At 51.3% G+C, this 25,587-nt stretch overlaps 1 protein-coding gene across 2 annotated transcripts; it reads right to left on the bottom strand.

Annotated features, from left to right (window-relative positions):
- Nucleotides 1-1,309: 1,309 nt before the first annotated feature.
- CLEC2L (C-type lectin domain family 2 member L) lies at nucleotides 1,310-22,272 on the bottom strand. Of its 2 annotated transcripts, XM_061414870.1 has the most exons (6): nucleotides 22,068-22,272; nucleotides 11,587-11,661; nucleotides 9,124-9,290; nucleotides 8,075-8,175; nucleotides 6,398-6,510; nucleotides 1,310-2,599 (listed from the first exon to the last, which is right to left on the bottom strand). In XM_061414870.1, the coding sequence occupies exons 1-5, from the start codon at nucleotides 22,255-22,257 to the stop codon at nucleotides 6,399-6,401; spliced, it is 645 nt and encodes a 214-aa protein (XP_061270854.1). In that variant the 5' UTR covers nucleotides 22,258-22,272; the 3' UTR covers nucleotides 1,310-2,599; nucleotide 6,398. The 2 variants fall into 2 exon arrangements, with proteins under 2 accessions (XP_061270854.1, XP_061270853.1); XM_061414869.1 differs by lacking the exon at nucleotides 1,310-2,599 and having other exon boundaries at nucleotides 5,809-6,510.
- Nucleotides 22,273-25,587: the final 3,315 nt, after the last annotated feature.

Genomic DNA, 25,587 nt, shown 5'->3' with positions numbered 1-25,587 from the left:
GAATCTGCCTGCTTATGCAGGGGACACAGGCTCGATCCCTGGGAAGATCCCACATTTCGAGGAACAACTAAGCCCGTGTGCCACCACTATTGAGCCTGTGCTCTAGAGCCTGGGAACCACAACTACTGAGCCCATGCACTGCAACTACAGAAGCCTGAGTACCCTAGAGCCCACGTTCCACAAGGAGAAAAGCCGCCACAATGAGAAGCCTAGGCACCGCAACTAGAGAGTAGTCCGTGCAGCAACAAAAACCCAGCACAGCCAAAACTAAGTAAATAAATAAACTTATTTAAAAAAAAAAGAATCTCATGCATACAACAGGCATACAGCTGAAAGATATTTCTCAGCCTCCAAAACAACCTTCCTGGTCAATGAACTGTGGATGGAACGTGTGCCACCTCCAGGTCTCTGTCTAGTCTAGGGTAAGATACGCTATGATCACAACAAATCCAAAATCTCAGAGGCTTTCTCCCTTACACATCTGCTGCAGATTCAGACACCCTCCAGGGAACCCATCCTCCACATACTGACTTAGCATTTCAGAATGCTTCAGTCTTAGGAAGCCTCCAAATAGAAAAATTATGACTGGCAGTGGAGGAGGGGGCAGTATAGAATATGGAGGAGTGTGCACTGGTTCTTAAATGTTTCCACCAGGAAACGACATGTCACCTTTCCATGGTTAAAGCTCTGGTGTCACCTGACACCCACCTTCAAACAGACCCGGAAGTGCAGTCCTTCTACATACCCACAAGGAAAGGAAAGGAAAAATTGGTACCTGGTAGCCTCATCTACCACATCCCCTAAAACACGTCCTGTGTGAGCCTCTATGTTCAAAAGCCCTGGATGCAGCAACGCTTTTCCATGTGGTTGACCTGCGTTAGTCTGCGGTGTGAGCCACAAAGAGATCTTTACTCAGGTAAGCCTCTGAAATGCAGGTATTACAGAAGCTAGCATATTCCAACCCCCTACTCAGTTTACATCATAGTGAAAAAAGATAATAACTTTTTATTAAGCACTTACTATGTGTGTGAAGTGCTTCGCACAATGCCTGGCCTTATTATAAGCTCTTAATTAGCATTCATTGTTATTATTCCAATTTTGTCTTAGATGTGTATGTCTTTGTTCAGATGGATTCTGTGCTCTAAAAGATGCTAATCGACATTGCAAGGTAGTTGAGCATCTTTTCTTTTTCTCTAAAACATCTGCAAGTTTTCATACTTTCTGAGGGCAGCTGGACTGGCAGTGCAGATTTCTGAGATCAGAGACAGCATGGTATAGAGGGAAGGAGCATGTGAATTAGGAGCCAAGATCAGTTCAACACACATTTATTAAGCTCCTTTAGTATGCACCAGGCTCCAGAGAAACAAAGGAGCATGAGAGTGGATCCCCACCCTCTAGGGGCTTACACTTCCGTGTGGATGGTGAACAAGTGAACAAATAAAGCATGATACGTGCAACAATAAGAAGATCAACAAAGAAGAGAGGAGCCACGAGACCTGAGGTCTAGCTCTGCCACTAGATGCGCAACCTTGGACGTGTTTTTTAACCCTCTCTGGGCCTCATGGATAGTGAGAACAGGGTTGATCATTTTTTATCCCTGAAATTCTAACATCTACAGTTCTCATAACCCTGTGAGGTAGGCCAGGCAGGCACGATTTCTACTTTATTAGAAGTAAAGCCTGGGGTCTGGGAGGTTGAGCACAGCAGTCTGAGCTGCACACCTGCTCATTGGTAGAGATAGTCCAGACTAGACTCCAGCAGGTCTTCAGAGCCAAGAGGAAGCACATCCCCTCCAGGCTGAGAATGTATCTCTGAAGGGTATGGCAGGAAGTTTTCCGGATGCCCTTCTGTGTGAATCTCATACTTGCTCCCAGTTTGAAGTTCTTTACCCCCTCCTGGTGTAAGTACACAGCTGACAGTGGACATTTCTGAAAGCCAAGTGGTCTTTCACACACAGAACAGCGACATTAGCATAATTATCCTGGAGATCACAGGAATCTTCAGCAGCCAACCCCAGTCACTGCTGGAAGCCCTCCCTGGGCCTGGTCTCTTGGTCCTCTGTGTATGATGCAAAGAACATCTTAAGAGGTGGAGGGATTTCTCCCTCTCAGCTCACGTGCTCCAGGCCACCCCCACTCAGGCGGCCCAGTATGTACGTGCTTAGGGAATGTGAGTGAGCTCACTTAGCTGAAGCAAAACAAATTAAAGATCTCATCTTGGCCGGACCTCTAAAATCATGCCACGCCCACTAAAGCCTAAAAGGCAAGTCTCTAACAGGCAGCCAGCCACGGCTGTCTGCCCCCATGGCAAAGGGTGAAGAGATGACACTCGCCAGCAATCTTATTGTCACCAACAACAATTTTTTTGAGCATATGTTATGTGTGCTACAAAGAGCCAGCAACACATAATCCCTGCTATTCAGAGGCTTATAATCAGACAAGAGCAGTCAGATGAGTGAAGAGATGCGTCACAGATGAGAAGTTCCACACACTCGGCCGTGTGAGAGGCTCAGTCTTCGGTGCTGGAGGTGTTGGGGGAGGGCGTGGTCACCGAGGGCTGCTGCCGACCCAGAAGCAGTCCCAGGGAGTGCGAACTGGACCTTGAAGCGAGAGAAGGGCAGTAGTCAGTATTTGCGTCACTCACGCTCTATGGGAAATTCCACCTGAAAACCATATGAAAGCGATAAAAGTGCGCAGGAAAAAAAAATCGCCGAGGGGCACCCCACGTCCTCTCCCAAGGTGGCTCCTTTGGCTCCTTCTATCCCCCACCCCCTAGGCTTGTGATGTAGATAGAGCAAGCCCCTTAACGTTCCTGAACCTGCTTCTTCATCTGTTAAGGCTGTAAGAGAATTTACTAAGCAAACACCAGTGAACCTGCCAGCACAGCAACGAACCTTACCCCGCACTGTGTCCTGCTAATAAAATCCCTCCTCGCGCCATCTTCATAGCCAACGTCTGAGGGTGGCCTGGGAGGTGAGCTCCAGCCTTCCCGTCCCCTCCAGGGGCTACTCAGAGGACAGCGCTGCGGTGTGGCTTCAAATCCACCCAGGTTCCAAGCTAAGCACACTCTCAACTCCAGGCGAGTCGCCTCAGAAGGGAAAATCTTCCAAAGGGGTTGAGGAGTGGGGCTGGAGGGTGGTCCTTTGGGGCAGAAGGGTGCTTCTTTGCACCTTGCCACTACCCTTCTCCCTAGCCTGAAGTGAAATGAAGTGAAAGTCGCTCAGTCATGTCCGACTCTTTGCGACCCCATGGACTACTATGCAGTCCATGGAATTCTCCAGGCCGGAATACTGGAATGGGTAGCCTTTCCCTTCTCCAGGGGATCTTCCCAACCCAGGGATCGAACCCAGGTCTCCCTCATGGCGGCCGGATTCTTTACCAGCTGAGCCACAAGTGAAGCCCTACCCTAGAACCTCTCCCTAACCGCCCCCACCCAACCCCCCAGCCCCCGACCCAGGGAGACAGCTCTGAGCTCCAGGCTTAGAAACCCGCAGAGGGTCTGGACTCCATGCTGCCGCCTGTGGCCTCAGGAGGAACTGCATGCCCACCCAGCCTGGCTCACTGCCCACCAGGATGGCGTGGGTGCCTGGCTGGGTATATCGGTATTTTGTTTTGCTTTTGGCCGCGCAGGGCAGCGTGCAAGATCTTCCTCGACCAGAGATCGGATGGATCGCGCCCCCTACAGTAGAAGGCGGAATCTTAACCGCTGAACCTCCAGGGAAGTCCCTGGCTGGTTTATAACCTTTGAAAGGATTTTCAACGTTTCTCAAGTTTGGCGTGCCGGTGCTTTGTTTTGCTCTTGTGTTTCCTTCCTGGGTAGGAATAGATAAGAAAGCTCTGAAAACATCCATGACCTTGGGTCAGAGTTCCTTTTGTTGTTACTCAGTCGCTCAGTCCTGTTTGACTCGTTACGACCCCATGGACTGCAGCTGGCCAGGCTTCCCTGTCCACTACCTTCCTGAGTTTGCTGAAACTTATGTCCACTGAGTCAGTGATGCCATCAAACCATCTCATCCTCTGTTGCCCCCTTCTCCTCTTGTCCTTAATCTTTTCTACAAGAGGGTCTTTTCCAGTGAGTCGGCTCTTCAAATCAGGTGGCCAAGGTTTTGGAGCTTCAGCATCAGTCCTTCCAATGAATATTCAGGGTTGACTTCCTTTAGGATTGACTGGTTTGATCTCTTTTAGCTTTAGAGTTCCTTTAACTTTGCTGAACTGATTTAGAATTGTTGAGCCACCCCAGGACAAACCCAAGGTTAGGCGAGCTCACCTGCCAGTGTGCCCTGAGGCAGCAGGCTGTGGAGCGCTGAATGAAAGATCAGATCCCAAGGGCCTGGGTTCCTATTCCCTGCCCTCCCACAGTGCTTCCTCCCTGCCCCCTCGTGGCTCCCTTCTTCCCACTCGAACCCACAAAACAGAATGAGAGCACAGCCCCGCTCCTTGTGCCTTGGGGCCCTGCCTGGGTACTGTTGGGTCATCTGTGGCAGCATAATCCGCCTCAGGTCCTTTTTAAGAGAATTAAATGAGGTAAGACTAGCATCACTGACTCAATGAACCTGAGTTTGAGCAAACTCTGGGAGATAGTGGAGGAAAGAGGAGCCTAGTGTGCTGCAGTCTGTCGGGTCGCAAAGAGTCAGACACAACTTGGTGACTGAACAACAACAGCAAAGCCTTTGATGGGAGGATACTGGTGAGAACCCCAGGCCTGTGTATGACTGAGAACAGGTGTGAGTGTGAGACACCCCCCTACTCACCCTTCAGCTCCTGCCCAACCCAAGCAGCAGCAACAGCAGCTGACCACTTCCTCAGTCCTCAGCCCCTCAAAACACTTCCCCACAGGAGCTGGGAAGGCAGTGGGCTTCAGCCAACCCCCCACAGGCCACCACCACCACACTGCATTCCTTTAACCTCTTCATTACACAGATTCTACACTGGCTCCCCATGAAGATAAAATATGAAACCACAAAATACCCATATTTTACTAAATATCTGGAAAGCTTTCAGAAGAATCAACAAAACCGAAGCTGACAGTTTTGTCTGAAAACTGACAGTAAAAGTGACCAGAGCAGAGCAGGATGTGTTTCCCTCCAAGCTCTTTTCTCAGAAAAGGGGCCAGGACCCAGATTCACAGACGCAACTCCGAGGCAGCTCCCGCCTGTATCTCACCTGGCCGTGGGCTGGGGATGCCCAGGCCGCCCCACCGCTTGCTCTGGGCTCCAGGTGTGTGCTGGAGAGGGTGGCACTTGCAGCCGCTGCAGGCCCAGGGGAACTGCCAGCCTCTGCCCCATCCCCCCTTCCTTCCCCACAGACCAAGGGAGAACAGGAAGGGGCCCTTGGACCTGCACAAACTCTTAACCAGCCCAACATGCACATGATCTCCTCTCATCCTTCCGCCTTCTTCACTCCATCCTCTCCTAAGGCAGAATAAGCCATCCCCCGGCCATGTCCCAGAATGTTCTGGTGCTTCCCAAGCTGGCCCCTCTACTCCCTGTGTGCTCACTTGGGGGATACAGCTGCTGATCCCCCTGCCTGGTGTGGTGTCTGGCACATGATAGGTGTGAATAAATGTTTGTCATGTTGAGTCGAATAGTAATGACGCCACCAGATGGAGCACACCCCTCAGACATCTAAGAATAACACAGTGGCCTGGCAACATTAAACAGTGCCCTGAGGCCACTGAGCGTGTTTTTGGCCTTGGTTCCTACATGTGTCGCCGGCCACACAGGTGCCTCTTGGTGGTCCCTCCCTAGATGGTCCTCCCGAGCCATGGCCCCTCCCCCAATCCACGACCATGGAACAAACAGCAGCCGACTTCTCTGGACGCCAGTCATCTCTTTATTCCACCGGTGGCCAACAGAGCAGCACCACGGACACAGCAGGGGCCTGCCTGAGACTCCGGGCAAGGCCAGAGAGGTGGATGCAGGGGCCAGGTGAGGGGGCTGCCCTTCCTGCCTCCCCAGGTGCCAGAAGAGAGATGCCTGGGGAGGGGGGTCCGTGTGTGCAGACAGTATGGCAGACTGTCAGCCCCCAGCCTTCCTCAGAGCACCGGGGCCTCCAGAGGAAGAAATGCTCCAGGGTGGGGCCAGGGAGAGACCTGTTGGGCTGACTAAGGGTAGACTGTGAACTTGAGCGGGCGCTGTGTGCACATGTGTGCATAAGCAAGTGCGTTGGTGTGCGTGTGTGTCTGAGGACAGGTGCCTACTGTACTACTGAGCTCGTGGGAGTTGACTGCTGAGCCACAGGACCTGCCTGGGGCCAAGGAGACCAGGGACCAGGACTCAGGGGTTGGGGAAGAGCACCCAGGGGCAGAGAGCATCCTCCTCGCTGCTTTGCCTTGGAGTGGGGCCCCGGGCCAGCAGGTCTCGGAGCCTGGTTGCAGGGTGGCCTCTGGCGTGACCCACCTCACGTGTAGGCCATCTTGCTGCACACCCAGGGCCGGGTCATCAGGCAGTCTGTCGACACCAGCCTGGTGGGCTCCACGAAGACGCACTCCCCAGGGCCCGCGATGGGGAACCTGTGGCCGGGAGAGACGAGACCAGGCACTCACCGCTGGCAGATGCCACCCATCGCTGGGCAGCCCCGGAGGCCCTGTGACTCATCCTTCCCTCTGGAGCTGCCCTGCTCTGGGACAGTCCGCCCCATAGACCTTGCTAGTGTGGCTCCCACCATCTCCCAACTCTGTCCACAGCTCCAATCGCCCTGGTGACGCCCACAGACGTGTCCTGGACGCACCCTACACTCCCCATCCGGCTTCCCCATCCTGCCAGGCTCAGCTCACTCATGCCAGGAGACTGGGACCCTATCTAGGACAAGCCTCCCCTGACCCCACCTCCCCACGGCACCCTGCCTGCACCTCTTACAGCTATTGATAGCACAGGGGGTTTTCCCTGCCTAAAATCATCCCTTTTGAATCTCAACATTTCTTCTTAAACTCATTTGGTCACCCTGACCTGAGCCTCCCACCACCAAGGTCAGAACAGGGGTCTCAGAGGGCATCAGAAGGACCCCAAGAGGGAGTGGGGAGGCCAGAACCACGTCAGAGTGGTCAGAGAAGCGTGGCCCCAAGGCCTGCTGGTTGCTGGGTGGTCAACATCCTGGGGTCCCAGCCTCCAGGGCTCCCCGGGTTCTGGGAGCAAGAAGCTTCCAGAAGGGGAGAGGCAGGGGCAGCAGCAAGGTAAGACTTTCTCAGCAGCTCTGAGAACAGATTGGGGATGAAGACAGGACAAGGAAAAAGGAGAAAAAAGGAAGGGGCAGTGAGGACAGAGAGAGGCACCGAATGAAGAGCGCAGGAGACAGGGAGACACAGGAACAGGGAAGTCTTCGTGGCCCGAGGGTCACATCAGGTCAGCAGCTGTGCCCGCACCCAGCTCCTCGGGCCTAGTCCTCCAGCCTTAGGGTCTAGATCAGAGGCTGAGGTTATTACGCCCCTGTGTGTGCTGACCTGTGTCTCCCTAAGCCTAAAGTGCCCCCCTCTCTGCTGCCACCATCACCCTACACATGCACCACACAAATCAGACGCTTGCTGCCACACCACGTGGGCCACACAAATAATACCATCCTGGCACACGCCACTAACACCCTCAAGGTGTTTTCTCTAAGAGGACCCTCCTGGGATCCATAGTTCAGATCCCCTTTCTCCATAGTAAAACTGTTCAGGTAGCATGTGACTGCCCAGCAGAGAAGTCCCAGCTCCTCCCCTCTCTCACTGTCAGGTGGGGCCATATGGCTAAGTTCTGCCCAATGCAGAGGGCTGTCCTGGGATGTCCTCCCCTTTCTCTGAGCCACACTGAGCCGTGCAGAGGGATGAGGGAGTCACAAGATGGAAAGAGCCTGGGCCCCTTCCAGCAGCAGGAAGCTCTGATGCCTACATGGGACAGGACCACCAAACCAGGCTGGACTTTACTGGGGAGGGAACAGTAAAGCCATTCCCACGCCCAGGTCTCTGTCCCTCACTCCTAACCCTACAGGTGAGTGGCTCTAGCTAACACAAAACCAAGTTCTCCCTCAGGAGGTTCGTCTGGGAGGCTAGGTCTTCCTCGGTTTAAGCTCGGTGGCCAGGAGATGAAGCCTCAGCTCACGTGTCCGGGTCAAATGGGTCCCCGTTGACCCAGTGGAATTCGTCCCCCACTCTGCGCAGGCCAATCCAGGGCTCCCTCCGTGTGAACTTGAACATGAATTCCTGCACCAAGGAAAGAGGGAAACCGCAGAGTCAGGTGTGGCCTCCTGACTGCTCAAACATCCACAGATGAACCTCAACTTGGAAGACTGGCTCTCAAGATGTGTGGACAACATGAAGGAGACACCTCACTGCACCCCAAGACTGAGGAGCTGGGTTTACAGATGCACTGCAATGGCCTTCAAGGTACCTGGACTCTGGGGATGTGCCAATGGGGCAGGAACCCTGGAACAGGGTTTGTCTCTTAGCTTGGGGACCCAGCATGCCAACATTCCTGATTTTCAGGAAGCCTGGGATTGCTTGATGGATTATCTGGGACTGGCTGTCCTGGGCCTTTCTCTGCAGAAAGAGGCTATTAGACTGTGTATCAGAGACAAACAGAAGTGATTTTAGATTTTGAATTGCACGAACTGTTGCCTACAAAATCCAAAAATGGCCAAGAGACCTGTTCATTGTGTTACATTCATATTTCTAGTGATATAACTGTTTGGGGTGTTAGGTGGGACCTCAGATCCTGACATGGACTAGTTGAAGATGCCAATTTGATATACTGGAGTGGGTTGCCATGCCCTCCTCCAGGGGATCCTTCCAAACCAGGGATTGAGCCCAGGTCTGCTGCATAGCAGGCGGGTTCTTTACTGTCTTGAGCCACCAAGGAAGCCCTCACATTTCACAAGTGCCTGTATAATTTGTAATGCTTACACTTAACTGTGTTGAGCTCAGCAAACCAGCCTTGGAATGGACGCAGCTGGCCTTGACAAGAGCAGTGAGAACAAGAGGCCCTCGTGGAGCTGCTCAAATTCCACTTGTGGAGCCCACGTGCACACCCCACCCGTCTGGAAACAGGTCACGGGGGCACCATGTCCTTGGGCGTGGCTGTCCCGGGTGGCCCCGCCCCTTTCCCCGACACGCCCAGGCCCCGCCCCGACACGCCCCCCGCCCCGCACGCACCAGCTCTTTCTGACTCTGGATCACAGCAAGTGCCGCTTCGTGGCTGTGGCAATACTGCCGGCCCGTGTTCCAGTCTCTTGGTTCCTCCGAGAAGAAGTAGCATTTTCTTCCGTACAGCAGCCAGTCCTCCGGGCAGGGCGCTTCGCACTTGATGCAGCCCTTGGAGGCTGCAGGGAAAAGGAAGGACTCAGTAGCTGCCAGTACGGAGAGCCTCTGCCTGGCCCCCCAAAATCCCACTTCCCCTGTCTTTGGTGACCATCAGTCATTCATCTCAGGGGAGGGCCTGTCACAGTGCCTGGCAGGTCGGAGGCTGAGGACTACATGAACTAGGAAGAGCAATTTGGCAGGGACACCCCTGTGAGTATTATAGCAGGTTATGTTCTCCTCTCTCTCTGAGCTCCTGGAGGCCGTGGAATCCTAGAAACTCGGACTTGAACCTGGTGACCATCCTCTCTCTTCAGCCAGGGTGGGAACCATGCCAGACTCCATGGGCTCCATAACCCCCCCACTCCCACCTGCAGCCCCCCCCCCACCTCTGACCCCCACTCCCACCCGCTCTCATTGGCCACACCCTCATCGGCTACGCTGCGGAAGCGCTGGAAATTCCTTTTCAATGCTGAGTCTCAACCTGCCTTCCCATTGTGACCTAGCACCGCGGACCCAGGATCTGCCTCTGGAGTGACCCGGACAGACCTGCTCTGCCTTCTCCTTGAGGAAGGACCCACATCCCCCTCTTCCAGAACTGAACAGACACCGTTTCTTCCACAATCCCTTGGAGGGGATGCTCTCCAGACCTTCTCCATCCTGCCTGCCTCACTGTGATGCACCCACATCACCCCTAAAACGCTGCCACCAGCACAGGCTGCGACACATCAGCTGTGCTCTGCCACCCAGCAGCGATCGCCATACCCCTTCCGGCTGCCGTGGATTTTCCAGTCTGCAGACTCTCCAATGAGGAGAATCTGTGGGTATGTGCATAGGTGCACTTTTCTGGGAAGGAAGCCCGGAGCTTCCATGCAATTCTCTAAGGGCCTCCTTGCCAAAAGGAATTCAGCCATACTCTTCAACTGTTTTCCTATGATCTCCTTCCAAACCAGGCCCCCCTGCCCAGAACACGTGTAAATCACATTTAAATCTAAATGCAGGGTCTTGTGTTTATTTCTTACACAGTCGCTTCATTCACGTTGGCTCATTTGAGTTTTTAAGGATGAATTTTAATCTCGATTTCTTTTTCACCTGGCCTGTGGAACATCCCCCTTTGGGTTGTATTGCCTACAAATTCCATAAGCATATTTTTTTCATTTGTTCTCATATAAGAAGGTTGATTAAAATGTAGACCAGGACAGAGTCAAGAACAGGCCCTTGGTACTCAAGCGCCCAAGGGAGCTACCCCTACGCCAACACCAATTAATTAATTAATGGGCACTTGGGCATTCCTGCTCAGTGAGCTGCAGGCTCACTTAGAAGTATAGGCCATGCTTTTCCATGAGGATGTCCGAAGACTGTTGTGCTTTCCTCCAATCACAATATGCTCTGTTTACACATTGCCCTGGCCTCCCAACACAGCAGTAGAACAGTTTAATTTGTAGCAATTAGTCTAGGTGGATCCAAGCTGGTGGTCACCACCTTCTTTTCTAAACACCCACAGTGCCCTGCTTAGCCTGCATGCCCTGCAAGTGCGGGTTGAATAGAACTGATATTATCCGTGGATTTTCCTCCCATTTTGAGGTCTTGGGATGCTTCTCAAAGATTAAAGACAGAGGTCCTGAAATCACTTTGGCTTGAATCCATTACAAGCAGCAAAGCCCCAGGTCATATAGCCTGGCCTGCCTTACTTGTAGCAGTTTCCTCTTTTTTATTCCTCCTTCAACCCTTTCAGTCCTGCCTGCCACTGGTGTTTCCCTGGACTCTCCTTCTCAGAATGCCCTGGTCTGTGTTCCTCCTGGTCTCCAGGAAACTATTCATTCTTCAGAGTTTACCACATGGGAGACCTCCAGGCAATACCCTATCACTGGACAAGGGAGTTGATGTCATACTACACTTTAAAAAAAATATATATCTCCAGCACTTAGCCCAGGGCCTAACACACAGCTAGGATCAATAACTGTTTGTTGAGTGAGTGAATGAGATCTTTAAGGCCCTTAACCCCAAACTGTCTCTTTCATGAAGCACTGCCCGCCTAACGCACACCAAGTTTGTTCAGCGTTCTTGAAGCATTTTTGTAATGGTACCTAAGTAACGTCTCCACTTTCGCTGCATGGCTTAGTTAAGGGGATGGATATAATCGATGTGTGAACATATTATTTTAGGCTAAAATGTCATCTAGAGCCAACACTCTATTTCCTATTTACTTTGACCCCCACAAAGTTGACGATATGTCTGGAACCTTTCTTGACCTAATTAGACATGCTTTTGAAAGGTGTGTAGGAAATGAATTACAAATGCTCTGACATCCATGCTCACCCAAGATGCTCATCACCACCAGGATGGCGAACAGAAGCACTGCGATGGCCCCCAGCAGGAGACGCGTGGTGGTATCTGAGGAGAGAGAAAGGGATTGATTATGGCCCATCCCTACCACCCATTCCCACTGCCAACCCCAAGTCCTGACACTGAGAAACTGGGGCTGAGCCCAGCACTCTGTGTTTGAACAAGCCCTCCAGGGAAGTGGCCCCCAACCTTTTTGGCACCAAGGACTGGTTTTGTGGAAGACAATCTTTCCATGGACCATGAGGGGTTCCATGAGGGAGAGGGATGATTTGGGGATGATTCAAGTGCATTACATGTATTGTGCACTTTATTTCTAATTTAATGCCAATGCTGATCTGATAGGAGGTACCAGTCCACAGGCTGGAGGTTGGAGACCTCTGGTCCAGGCCATCCTGGTGCTGAAGTCTGAATTGCCATTCTCAAGCACAGGTTTGTCTGATTCTGTGATACTTCTGCTTAAAAACCCTGCCTCAAGGCTACGCACTTGAACTCTTTCTGTGGCTGTTAGCACTTTCCAGTCTCTCATCTCCTGCTGCTTCTCTGCCTCATCCCTAATGTCAGCCAGACAGACTCCTTGAAATACCCAGTTCGCTCTCTTAGCCCTGTGGCTGGATCTTTGCTCCCAAAGTGCTCCTCTTCCACTGCTGTCTCTTGAAATTCTGCCCCACACCCTCCATCTTCTTCAGGAAGGCTTTCCTGATCCTCTGGCTTCTCCCTTTAAATTTTTATTTATTTATTGTTCTCACTCCAAATTTTAATTTGATTTTTTAAATGCTCATAGCAGGTTTATTCATAACAGTGCGAAAATGGAAAGAAGCTAAATATTTGTCAAAGGGAGAATGGATAAAATGTTGGGCATTCATTCAGTGGAATCCTGCACAGCAATTTTTTAACTCTCTATTTTATATTGGAGTGTAATTGATTAACAATGATGTGTTAGTTTCAGGTGTATACAGCAAAGTGATTCATTTTATATATGTATATATCTGTTCTTTTTCAAATTCTTTTCCCATTTAGGTTGTTACATAATATTGAACAGAGTTCCCTGTGCAATGCAGTAGGTCTTGTTGGTTATTTTAAGTATAGCAGCGTGTACATGTCAATCCCAAACTCCCTTACCATCCCTCCCCTCAATCCTTCCCACTGGTAACTATAAGTTCCTTCCCTAAATCTATAAGTCTGTTTCTGTTTCGTAAAAAAATTCATTTGTATTCTTCTGTTTTTTCAGATTCCACATATAAACGATATCATACAATATTTGTACTTCTCTGTCTGACTTTATTTCACTCAGTATGACGATCTCTAGATCCATCCGTGTTGCTGCAAATGGCATTTAATTTGATATTTAATGAAAGAACGCTTATAGACTTTAGACACAGGGTCTTTGAAAGTTTTATTAATTGTGATAAAATACACATAACATAAAAGTTGCCTTTTTAACTATGCTCAAGGGTGCAATGCATGGTGTTAATTGCATTCACAAAGTTGTGCATTGATCCCCATGATCTACTTGTAAAACTTTTTCATCATCCCAAACAGAAACTCTGTACTGATCAAGCATTAACGCCTCATTCCCAACCCTCTCCAGCCCCTGCTAATCTCTCATTCACTTTCTGACTCTAATATTCACCTATCCTAAGTACCTCATGTAAATGAAATCATATCTGTCTTTTGGGGTCTGACTTCTTTTGCTTAACATATTGTTTTCAGTGTTCATCCATATTGTAGCACGTATCAAAATTTCATTCCTTTTTGTGGCTGAATAATATTCCATTGTATGATTACATACATTTTGTTTATCCATCCATACATTGACAGACAGTTAGATGGACTGTTTCCATCTTTTAGTTATTATGAATCATCCTGCTGTGAACATTGGCTAACAAAGATCTGTTTGAGTCCCTATTTTCAACTCTTTGGGGTATATACCTAGGAGTAGAATTGCTGGATCATATGATAATTCTACATTTAACTTTTTGAGGACACACCAAACTGCTTTCCACAGCTGCAACACCATTTTGCATCCTACCAGAGATGCTGACACCACGTGTTCTACTTTCTCCATCTCCTCACCAACACTTGTTAGCTTCCAGTTTTGTTTGTTATAGCCATCCTAGTAGATGTGAAAAGTGAAAGTCACTCAGTCGTGTCAGACTCTGTGCGACCCTATGGACTGTAGTCTGCCAGCCTCCTCTGTCCGTAGAATTCTCCAGGCCAGAATACTGGAGTGGGTAGCTGGTCCCTTCTCCAGGGGATCTTCCCAACTCAGTGATCAAACCCAGGTCTCCCACATTGCAGGCGGATTCTTTACCAGCTGAGCCACCAGTAGATGAGAACTTCCTTTTTGTTTTTAAGTCCTTTAAAATTGTTTTATATTATATATGTGCATAGATGAAAGAACCACCTCCACAGCCCACCACTGGGTTGTCCACCCGTATGAACTAAGTACCAAAGTCAAGAGGAAGTATCTATTAGTAGAAACGTCTACAGCAATTCAGCATTCCTGTGACATCCAAGTGCCTGATACTGTTTCTAGTAATTCATCTGTATGGTACTTCACAACAGATTGGGAAAAGAAACCTGGTCCTTTATCAAGGATCTGCAAAGCAACAGATCCAAAGTCAAGAAATTCTACCAGGCTTCACTACACAACCAAAGAACATCGCCCCTTCCATAGAGGCAACTACTTCCAATTCCTTCAGCAAATTCTTTCGGTATTTACCTCCAAATCTCTAAAAGCTTTGTGTCAAGAAGTCAATACTGCTCAACTTTTCTGTTTAAGACATTACTTATTGACGTTCCACAATAATGAGGAAGATTTAATTCTCTGCATTATTGTCCCACCCTGACCACTCACATACTACTTACCCTCTCAACATCATAGTTTGGGTTGGACTGATAATTTGGTGAGGTTTTTTGTGTTTTTTTTTTTTTTTTTTTTTTTGGCCATGCCACACAGCTTGTGGGATCTTAGCTCTCCTGACCAGGGATAAAACCTGCGCCCCCTGCAGTGGAAGTGAGGAATCTTAACCACTGGACCACCAGGGAAGTTCAGTGTTCTTTTCTTACGACAATGTAAATGCTGCTCCCAGCAAGCTATGGCAGCGTATTATTTCTACACAACTTCTTGTTTCCCTGTAAGTAATTATTTCCCTTTGCCTACACTTCTGTGTGCTCATCCTGATTTCAATTCCAAAGCTCCTTTAAGCTGATGAGGCAAAATCAGGAATTCTACTCCACTTCTGTCTTAGTCTTCACAGGCTAACAAAATCCCCAGACTAGATGGCTGAAGCAACAGACACATCTCTCCCCCAGTTCTGGAGGCTGGCGAGTGCAGGATCAAGGTTACCAGCAGATCTGTTCTTGGTCAGGGCTCCCATGGTGGGGTTAATGCCCTTACAAGAAGAGGACATGGCACCAGAGCAGACAGCGGAAGCCCTCATATCCACTTTGCCTGTTGCTCTATTTCCTGAAGATTTTTTTAAACTTTACCTTCCCACTCTCTACTGAATCTTTTATTTTTACCATTATTTTTAACTTGCAAGGTTTTGGGGGATTTGTTGCTGCTGTTCCCTGAACACTCCCTCTTAAAACATCCTGTTCTTTAATGATGCGAAATTTTCTCTTCTCTCTCTGAATAATACTGACAGTTTTTTAGTTGATATTTTGTGGGGGAAGCAGGAGGGTTGGGGGAGAGGTGGGCAGAAAGTTTAGTCTATATAATCGCTGTTTTTTCCAAACTGCTTCCCCCACCCCCCCATTCATGTTTTAATCTCTAGCTTCCATGTCAGGGACTTTCCTCATACATCTCAAGATCCTTGGTTATTTGTTCATGATTAAGGCAGGAGGAATAAGACTGTATTGGCGCCTCTGAGACCGTGAGAGGAGCTTATTAACTGTGGAGGTCACGGCAGGGTGACCTGGCTGGGTCAGTCCTCAAGGCTCTCTCTTTAACACTTGATTTTATTATTATTTTTTTAATATTTATTTATTTGACTGTGCTGGTTCCTAGTTGCGGCCTGTGGGATCTTAGTTCCCTGACCAAGAATTGAACCTGGGCCCCCTGCCTTGGGAGCACTGGGTCTTAGCCACTGGGCCACCAGGGAAGTCCAGCTCTCTGTTTGTGGACCTTCTTGGGTTTCTCCTTTTGGGTCAGCGTCCCTGGGGGCTGTCCCTCTGTTTTCACTCCTGGAGGATGTAGTCTTGCCTGGGACAAGAGGTGAGGAGGCCGTCCTCAGCCCTCAAGCCGCAGATGCTGCCTCGTTTGCTCTCAAATGTTCTCGTGTCTGGATGTCCTCTCTCCCCAGGGCAGAGGGCTGGGGAGAGGCTCACAGAGTGGGAAGAGGATTGGGGACCTGAAGTCTTCCTAACAAGGGTTCACCCAGCCCTCCTAACATCAGCTCCCTCTTCAGTCACTGCTGTGCTGACCAGTGTGGGGTCCTGCGTGCTCCTCTGCTTCCTGAACTTTCTAAGCCCAGGGAAGTCAGTGTCAGTTATTGATCATTGATCATCATCATTGATCCCTAGCTCCCAACTGTGTTGCTATTGTTTTCTCTCCTGTTCTTATTATTCTTGTGGTCTTTTTAAAAAATCCCTTTATTGGATTTTTAAGGGAAAGAAAAATGCATGTCTTCAGTCTGCCATCTTTACTTGAAAGTCCCTTTATTGGGACTTCCCTGGCAGTCCAGTGGTTAAGACTCTGTGCTTCCACTGCAGGGGGCATGGGTTCGATCCCTGGTCAGGGACCTAAGATCCTACATGCTTCAGTGACCCCCTCCCAAATAAAAGGAAAAAAAAAAAAACCTTTTACTATTGTATTAGTGAGTTTCAGAAGGGAAAGAAAAATGCATGTGTTTAGTCTGCCGTCTTTATTTGCAAGTCCAACAGACATTCGGGAGTCCTTGCTATGGGCATGGTTTGTACTGACAACTAAGCAGGATCCAGAGGCGGGTGGCCCCAGGCCCGTTAAGAGCAGAGGGCTGAACCCCATCTGGGTCAGCTCTGCCGTCCCCAGGGGCTGCGTGTTGTAAGGTTGATGCCCTTGAGCTGCATGGTGGCGCCCATGGCAAGTACGCTGTGTGAATCCTTCTTTTTCCTTCCATAAACACCTCTCAGTCCGCATTGTAAACCACTTCACCTGGGTTCACATCCCAGCTCTGCCACTTTCTTGTGGCAAAGTTACTTAGCTTCTATTTCATTTTCCTTGTCTTTAAGACAAAGTCATTATAGTATCTGCCTCTTAGAATTTTATGAGAATTCAACAAATTGTGCTTAGAGCAGTGCCTGGCACGGTAAGCTCTCCTTCAGTGTCAACAACTACCATCATGATGGTTATTGGCCCACAGGCTCCTTCTGGGCAGTTGTTCAGTCCTCCAGTCGTGTCCGACTCTTTGCGACCCCGTGGACTGTAGTACGCCAGGCTTCCCTGTCCCTCACCATCTCCTGGAACTTGCCCAAGTTCATGTCCATTGAGTTGGTCCTTTGGGGTAAGGGTTGTACTTTCCTCACGTTTGGGTTCCCTCTAACAGGGCGCAGTCATCGCCTGGCATGTTACAGAGCACCAACTGGGGCTGGAAACGCACAGAGAATCTAGTTGCCCTGAATGACAATGCCCTTGACCATGTGTATATACACCTGCTCTCAGAGAAAGCGGAGTCTGTGCCTGCACCTCCAGCATCACCAGAATGGAGGACTCTCCTCGTCTTTCATGGGATAACTGCCCTGGACACTGTGCTGTGGACAGACAGAAGACACGCTACAGGATCTGACACTTCGTTCACTCCTGAGGGTGGCCTTGGAGCTGGACAACCCCAAACAATGTGGTATTAGTTTCCTAGGTCAACATAACAAACCATCACAAACTAGGTGGCTTAAAACACCAGAAATGTGTCATCTCATAGCTCTGAAACCTAGAAGTCCACAGTCAAGGTGTCAGCAAGCCATGCTCCCTCTGAGACCTGTAGGCAAATTCTTCCTGGCTTTGTCCTCATTTCTCCTGGTTTACTGGTGATCTCCGGCCCTCCTGGGCTTGCAGTTGCATCACTCCAGCCTCTGCCTCCATTGTCACGTCCTTCTCCCTGTGTGTCTGTCTTCATGTGACCATTTCTTAGGACACCAGTCACATTGGGTTAGAAGCCCACTCTACTCCTGTATGCCCTCATCTGAACTAATTACACCTGCAGTGACCATATTTCCAAATAAGGTCATAATCTGAGGAACTGTGGAGTTACGATTTCAACACATCTTTTAGGGGGATACAATTCAAGCCAGAACAAATGTCTAACTCAGCAATCCTTCCTTGTATGCACTGGCCTTTATTAAATGGAGTTTGAGGGTGCAGTTTATTTATGTTATAAATGCATATGATTTAGCCTAATGTTAGAAAGAACAACTGAAAAAAATTTGGCTTCCAAGCCCAGACAAATCCCGACAACGTTCATATCACAGCACAAAAGAGACTCATAGCTGACGTCCCTAAGTTGACAGTCAAAAACTCTCAAATGTAGAGTTTGGTAATTTTTAAATTTTTAAGAGGCTTTGCTAAATGCGTGTGTGTGGTTTTGAGCAGGAAGTTGTGGGTTTATGCCTAATCGAGAAACTTTCAACATTAAAAATTCAGAATTGGTGAGCACTGAAAAATCTATAGCCTGAGATTTGCAGAATCATCTGTGGCCCCCCTCTTGTACCCCCCAGGCTGCTTTTCATCACCCCCGCACCCCCAGTGCCAGAAATATTCCCATCTCCAATCACCTCCAGTCTTTCCAGCACCCAGATGGCAGCTTTGGATCACTTTTGCAACCTGTCCCCCAAGGCTGAGGGTGGAAGGAAAGGTTAATAGCCACAGGGAGAGGACTCAATTGGAAGAATTTCTGTTTGGCTTCCTATTTATAAAGCTAACTGTTCATCAAAGGAAAGTCTTAAAGACCTGGGCTCTAATCTCAGCTTTAGATTTAAGATGTTTTCCACGTCACTTAACCTGTGAAGAGGAAAAAAATATCTGCTGGAGGCAGCAGGGTCATCTGAGGAGCACACGGAGGAGAGCTGCGTGCGTCACAAGCATAACTTCTCTCCAATTAGCCTCACCGAGCCCCATGCCCTTGGTCAGGTCAGGACAGGGTAAGAGCTCTCACATCAGAGGGCCTCGTGGCAAACCCAATGGGGTTTCGCCTGTGACAGAGCGATGTGTGTCCTTGGGCAAGACACTGAGCCTCTCTGAGTCTCAGTTTCCTCTTGTATAAAATACACACGACACTTACCCAGCCCGTGGAAGGGCAGACATGAGGGTTAAATGTGACGGTTATAGGAAAGCCCCAGCACGGGGCTGGCACATAGTAGGGGTTTGATAAATATTCAGCACGTGGTAATAAAGGAGCACAGCTCCCCTGAGGGCTCAGCTTGGTCAAATCAAGAAGTCTCAAGACAAGGACTTCCCTGGCTGTCCAGTAGTTAGGACTCTGCACTTCCAACGCAGGGGGTGAGGGTTCAATAGCTGGTCAGGGAATTAAGATCCCACATACCCTGCAGCTCAGCCAAAAGAAGAAGTCTCAAAACAGATGCTTGGCTAAGCAAGGGCTGCAAAATTGATCTCTTGGTCCACAGACATGGCAGACCACTCATTCCATAACGAGGGTTTCATCATGGGCTTATTAGGTGGGCCCCAGTTTGATCCTTGGGTCAGGAAAATCCCCTGGAGAAGGGCATGGCAATCCATTTCAGTATTCTTAGACTTCCCCGGTGGCTCAGATGGTATAGAATCCGCCTGCAATGTGGGAGACTTGGGTTCAATCCCTAGGTCGGAAAGATCCCCTGGAGGAGGGCATGGCAACCCACGCCGGTATTCTTGCCTGGAGAATCCCATGGACAGAGGAGCTAGGCGGGCTACAGTCCGTGGAGTTGCAAAGAGTCGGACTTAGCATGCACACAGTTCAGGGTGGGCTGTGGACTCAGTAGGCAGACCAGCAGTCAAAGGATTTTGGTTGAGCAGACAGTCACACACTTTGCCTGGGTTGCCCCACCGGGCTCTAGGGACTGGGGAAAGGGGTCACCTGCACACACCCTACACCCCAGCACCTCTGTCTGTGTAGCCCTGAGAGGCAGAAATCCTTCTCTAGCTTAGCAGGTGGGAAAACTGAGACTCGGACAAGTTTGAAAACCTGCCAGCACACTGGCAGTGAAAGGACCTGGCTCAGGCTTGGCCAACCCCAGAATTCGTTCTCTCTGCCCCTCAACAGGCTGCCTCGGCCCCTGCCCCACGATCTCTTCAAGCACAGGGATGTTCCCTGTGCCGACAGGTGCGCCAGGACAGTGGGCCCTCCAGGAGTGTGTGTGGGAGGTGAGGAAGAATGAATGAGTTGGGGTGGGGAGGTGTGGCGGCCAGCACAGGGCAGGACCTTGGAGAGCACCATCCTGGTTTGAGAGCTCCCCTCTCCCCACGGGAGATGCGGCACCCAGGGAACACCCAGGAGATGCTCAGGGGACTGGCAGAGGGGAGGCCCCTGGCAAGGACACAGACTCCACGTGCTAAAACAATGGGAAAGGCCCATAGGCCCCAGAGGCTGAGCCCCCAAGGTCCACAGGCATCAGAGTGGGCCTGTTTCTGATGGACCATGTGAACAAGGGCAAGGGACCAGAGCTGCCCCGAGACCCAGAGTCAGGCGAGGTAGGGAGCCATGCCCGGACAGGTGAGATGAGGCTGGGCCACAGGTAAACACGGACCACAGGGTGGCCCGGAAGACCCAGTGTCCTGAAAGACCCCCTGGACCATTTCCTGCCGGGCGTGCAGCCTCTTCTTCAGCCTAACTTGCAGGTGGTTGGCCCAGTCACCCCTGGGAGTAGGAAGCAGACGGGGCCAAGGTCAGGATGAGGAATAAGACAGGAGGTGGCAAGCCAGAGGTGTTGAAAGAGGCCACACCACCTCTGAAATGGCCCTAACCCCTGGGGGTTAGAGCTAGGTTGGGGCAGATGCTGGAGAAATGCTTACAAATGAATGAGTGGAGAATACAGATAAGAGGCGTGAGCAACCAAGAAATAACTTGGGTGGGAGGGAAGCAGGGTGTCACATGCAAATCTAACAATGTGCCTGGAGACGCATGTCAAAGAGAGGGGTCTGTCCACCTTTATCCTGAGAAGAGGGCTCAGCTCTTCTCAGCCCGAAGCCTCTCTGCAAAAGTTCTTCTTCTCCAAGTTCCAACATCTTTGCCTCCTTTGTCCCAAATCACCACCCAGGTGTCCAGCTTTCCCCCAAGTCTGCACTTCCCCACCCCGCCCTCAGGCCATCCATGTCTCCTGGTCCACCCACCTTTGGGCCAAATGCAGACACGGCTGCCCCATCTCTCCCTCCTCGGCCAGGCCCCTGCCCTGGCTGCCACTGGCTATGTCCCTCCTCTGACCACAGCTCCACCTTCCTCGCTGACCTAGCCTTGGTCTGACCCCTCTGGGCCACCACCACTTTTCCAAGGGTAAACTCGCTTGGAAAATGAAACCCGCTTCATTTTCATTCTATGCTTTAAATCTCTCAGTAGTTGCCTCAGACAAAGTCCAAACTCTGGCAAGGCCTGGGTCGCCGTTCACAATCTGGGTCCTCCGGACTCCTCTCTTCTCACCCCTCCCCGATCCTGTACTTTGAAGGTCAGTTCCCCACAAGGGACAGGCTAGCTCTCACTATTTGACCCCTGAACATGTCACTCCTTCTCTTTCCATATGTCTATGAGGTCACCTACTCCAGGAAGTCCTCCTATCCTGATATTCCTTCCCTAATGGCTGGGTAATCCAGCTTAGGGCTTCCCTTAGCTGATGCTGTCCGGGTCCTCCACCTTGGGACTCTGGGTGTCAAGTTTACCAAGAAACTTCCAAAGGACCAGCCCTCTGGCCACACCTCCCACACCACACACCACCAGTGGCCACCCAAGCGGACTGGGAGAACTCATGAACTTAAACTCTCTTTTCCACTTTGGTTACCGCCCCCCTTGGCCAGTCAGGGGTCACCTCCTGAGCCCCTCCGACTGAAAGAGGTAGGTGGGACCCCTGCAGGTTCTCCAGTCCATCACCTCCAGGCGTTCACCCCCACCTCCCAGCCAACCCCTTCTCACAGGGCATTAGCACCGCGACTGGGGTCTACAGCTTTTGAGCTTTGCCCAGGGCGTTTTCACTGCTGGAGGGTCAAGCCACTCGCTGAATGCTTCCCAGGTGAGTGCGGGACAGTAACCGCCCCCTTCACTCATGAGGAAATTGAAGCTCAGCGCGAGAAACCTACTCCCAAGGTCAGAGTGTGAGTTAGCTGCAGAGATAGGTGGTCCCCAGTTACCTCCTCCCCACTGCCCCGCAGTGTGGCATCCGATGCCCTGACATCCATCCTCGGGGGTCCAGAGTCGCCCTCACTCCCCTCCCTGTCCTCCCCACGGGAGATCGGCCAAGGTGACTCTTGTCCCGCCTCTCGCGTCCCGCTCACCGCTTACCCTCCAAGGCCGCTTTCCAGCTGGTGCTGCCCTCGTAGCCCGACCCCGATCGCCGCAGCAGCCCCTCTGGACTGCGGCCCTCCGCCTCGGCGGGCGAGCGCGGCCTGGGGGCGGCAGGGACTGGCGCAGGGCGAACGGCGGGAGGCGGCGGCGGCCGGGTGCGCGCGGGGGGCTCCCGGGCCGGCTCCATGCCCCGCGCTCCGCCGCGCCGCGCCCGCGCTCCTGTGCCGGGGTGCGGGGCCCAGCCCCACGCGCACTCGGCGCTCCGCGCGCCCTGCGGGCCCCCCAGGCCGGCCTCGGTGGGCGAGGGCCGCGGCTCGTGCAGGCCGGGGCTGAGCCCGGCTCCCCGCTCCGGACCCGCTGCACCCGGTGGCCGCCGCCGCCGCCGCCTGAGTCCCCGCGCGCCTGCCCGGCGGAGCCGCAACCTCAGCGCAGAACCGAGGCGCGGGGGAGGAGCGCGGGGAGGCGCGGGGACCCGGGCAGGGCGGGGGCCGGGAGCGAGGGAGGAGGCGCCGGGAGCGCGAACGGCCCCACCGCCCGGGGCCGCCGGCCTCCCGCCCCCTCGGCAGGAGTCCAGATGCTGCGGAGCGGGGACCGCGGCGCCGGGAGCCCGGAGTCCTGGCTCCCAGTCCACCTGCCAGTTTCTATTAAAACGGGAATCAAATTACCGCGGCCGACGCAGCGAGGCTCAAGGAAGATGAGGGGCTTTCCTCCGGGCCACCCTGGAGCCAGAGCAGTAGGGTGAGGGCTGGGACGTGGCCCAGACTCTTGGCAGATGAGAGAAACGACGGAATCGGTGAGCACGAGAGAGCCGAGGGCCGAGGGGACGCGTGGAACAGCATTTCCGATTCACTTAAAGTTGACAGAGCCTCTAATACGTGCCAGGAGTTTTTTTTACAAAACTTAACTGACAACATCCTCAGTTTAGGTTGAGAACGGGGAGTTAGAGAGGTCAAGAGCGATGCTGAAGGCAGCACCGTGCAGGCGCGTTAGGCCACTGTTCTATTCTGGGGCCAGGGCTTCCTGGATGGTCTTCACTCGGGCCGGGCTCTTTCTGTGGTTGACCCCAGGTCACCTCAGGCTCCATGCGGAGGCTGCCATGTCCTTCTCCAGGCCCCATCCCACATCTGTTTCCTGAGTCTATGATCCCTCATTCTCAACCCTCCTGCTCTCTCCTCCACCAAATCCAGTAAGGTACCAACAACTTCTATGAATTCTCCCTTTCAGTGGCTCCATCTGTCCATCCTTCTCTCTTCCTGCAGCCACTCACCAAACACAAGTCCATTTCACTTCTTGTCTGATTGCAACCCCAGCCTCCTAACAGTCTCCCTCAACGTTGCACAGCCATCATCACTACCTAATTCCAGAATGTGTTCACCATCCTAGAAAGAAATCTGGTACCCATCAAGCAGTTACGCCTCATCCCCCTCTCCCCCAGCCCCTGGCAACTGCTAGCTGCTTTCTGTCTCTGTGAGATTGTGTGTTCTGGATATTTTGCATCAGTGGAGTCATACACTATGTGGCCTTTGGTGCCTAGCTTCTTTTTACTTAGCCTGTTTTTGAGCAGCATCCGGGTTGTAGCACGTGTCAGTCCTTCATTCCTTTTCATCTCGTTCTGTTTTGAGAGCTGCTGTCCTTTCAAGGTTGTATCAGAATCCCCAAAGCTTACAAGGGACATCCTGGCTGACACCTGTCCTCTGAGCTGAGCAGACTCTGCTTCCTGGCTTTCATGAGATGTGGAGTCTTTGCTAGCCCTGGGGTGCTGGGGCCAGAGCTGCCTCTCCAGGCCACTGGGCCATGTGGCCCCTCCATAGGCTCTCATGGAGCTGTGGTGGCCCTGCTGCCCTGAAGGAGCCTCCAGACTTCTCTGCCCTTCCTGGGCTGGGGCCCACCCTCCTCACTCCACCACTTCTCCAAGGTCACTCTCCAGGACACCCCATCATCTCATCAGTGACCTTAGGTTCTTAGTATAAATCAGCTTCATTTTCAAGCTGCTGTGCTCTCTGCCCCACCAAAATTCTTAAGGCAAGGACATACAAAGCCTGGTGAATTGCTTACAATCAGGTTCAGTGGATAGAGAATCTGCCTGCAATGCAGGAGACACAGGAGACGAGGGTTTGATTCCTGTGTCGGGAAGATCCCCTAGAGGAGTCATGGCAACCCACTCCAATATCCTTGCCTGGAGAATCCCATGGACAGAGGAGTCTGGCGGGCTACAGTCCATAGGGTCACAAAGAATCGGACATGACTGGAGCAACTGAATAGGCACAGGAAATACGTAAACTGTCAAACAAAAATTTCACTAGAATAGGGTCTTCCCTGGTTGCCCAGTGGTTAAGAACTGCCTTCTAATGCAGGGAACATGGGTTTGATCCCTGGTCCGGGAACTAAGATCTCACACGCCACAGGGAAATTAAGCCTGCGTGTGCAACTAGACAAACCTGTGGGCCACACAAAAGATCCCGGATGCTGCAACTAAGACCTGATGCTGCCAAATAAATGTCATTAGAACAGGTTATTTTTCTGCTAGCTGTTAGAGTGTGATGTATGTTGCACCCGTGTCCTCACGTGCAGAGTTGTTCTGGAATGATGGTGTCTGCTATGGTGTTTGCTAGACCAGGAGGGCACAGAATTGTGAACCCAAATGCCCAGGGGCAGACATCTGAAGGAAAGAGGGAGTAAATCCTATCAGTGGGGGACTGTGGAGGACCCCCTCACTCAGGTCAGCAGGTCATGGCCAAGTGGGAACACCAGTCCACTGTTATCAGCACTTCCCAGCGTTTGGGTATTTTCCACAGGGGTTGGAAATATGAGTGGTTATATGAAACTTCATCATTTCTAGTTCTGGCAAACAATTCATATTTTAATAGAAAACTTGTACAAGCCAAAAAAATAACAACACACACACACACACACACATCTACAGGATTGATTCAGCCTCTGAGGTACCAGTTGACAGTCTCTGATTTAAGGATATACTTGATGTCAGTTCAGTTCAGTTCAGTCGCTCAGTCGTGTCCGACTCTTCGCGACCCCACAAATCGCAGCACGCCAGGCCTCCCTGTCCATCACCAACTCCCTGAGTTCACTCAGACTCACATCCATCAAGTCAGTGATGCCATCCAGCCATCTCATACTTGATGTCAGGGACCCCATATAACACAAGACATCACAAACCCTTAGGAAAAATGGTCACTGGATGAGACCCATGAGAGCAATTGTCTCCTAATAGGCAAGGGCTTCCTTTACTGGCCTGTCTCCGTCATCTGGAAGGAAACTTCCTCACTGCTTATTATGTGAGCATAGGGTGTGGGGGTCCTTATGGCTGAGCAGGTGTTGAACTGGGAGGATATTAGGAAAGGCATTTCCATACAGATGAAGGCTGAACCTATATACTGGTTATAGGTTTTTCCTCTTATTCCTTTGGATTGGGCTTGAGAAATCACACTACCTTCTCCCCATAAGTCAATGGCATCACCTGAGATCTGCAAGCAGACTGCATATTACCGTGGGATACCAA

The sequence above is a fragment of the Bos javanicus genome, chromosome 4 (genome assembly GCF_032452875.1).
Source record: "Bos javanicus breed banteng chromosome 4, ARS-OSU_banteng_1.0, whole genome shotgun sequence".
NCBI lineage: Eukaryota > Metazoa > Chordata > Mammalia > Artiodactyla > Bovidae > Bos > Bos javanicus.
The sequence above is the reverse complement of the archived record's forward strand: the minus strand, read 5'-3'. Positions and strand labels throughout refer to the sequence as shown.

Coding starts and splice junctions, on each gene's coding strand:
- CLEC2L (XM_061414870.1), bottom strand. CDS start 22,257: ATGGAGCCGGCCCGGGAGCCCCCCGCGCGCACCCGGCCGCCGCCGCCT. Junction 9,291..11,586: donor GGTGGTGATGAGCATCTTGG/GTGAGCATGGAT, acceptor TTTTCCCTGCAG/CCTCCAAGGGCTGCATCAAG. Junction 6,511..8,074: donor GACCCATTTGACCCGGACAC/GTGAGCTGAGGC, acceptor TCCCGGCCACAG/GTTCCCCATCGCGGGCCCTG.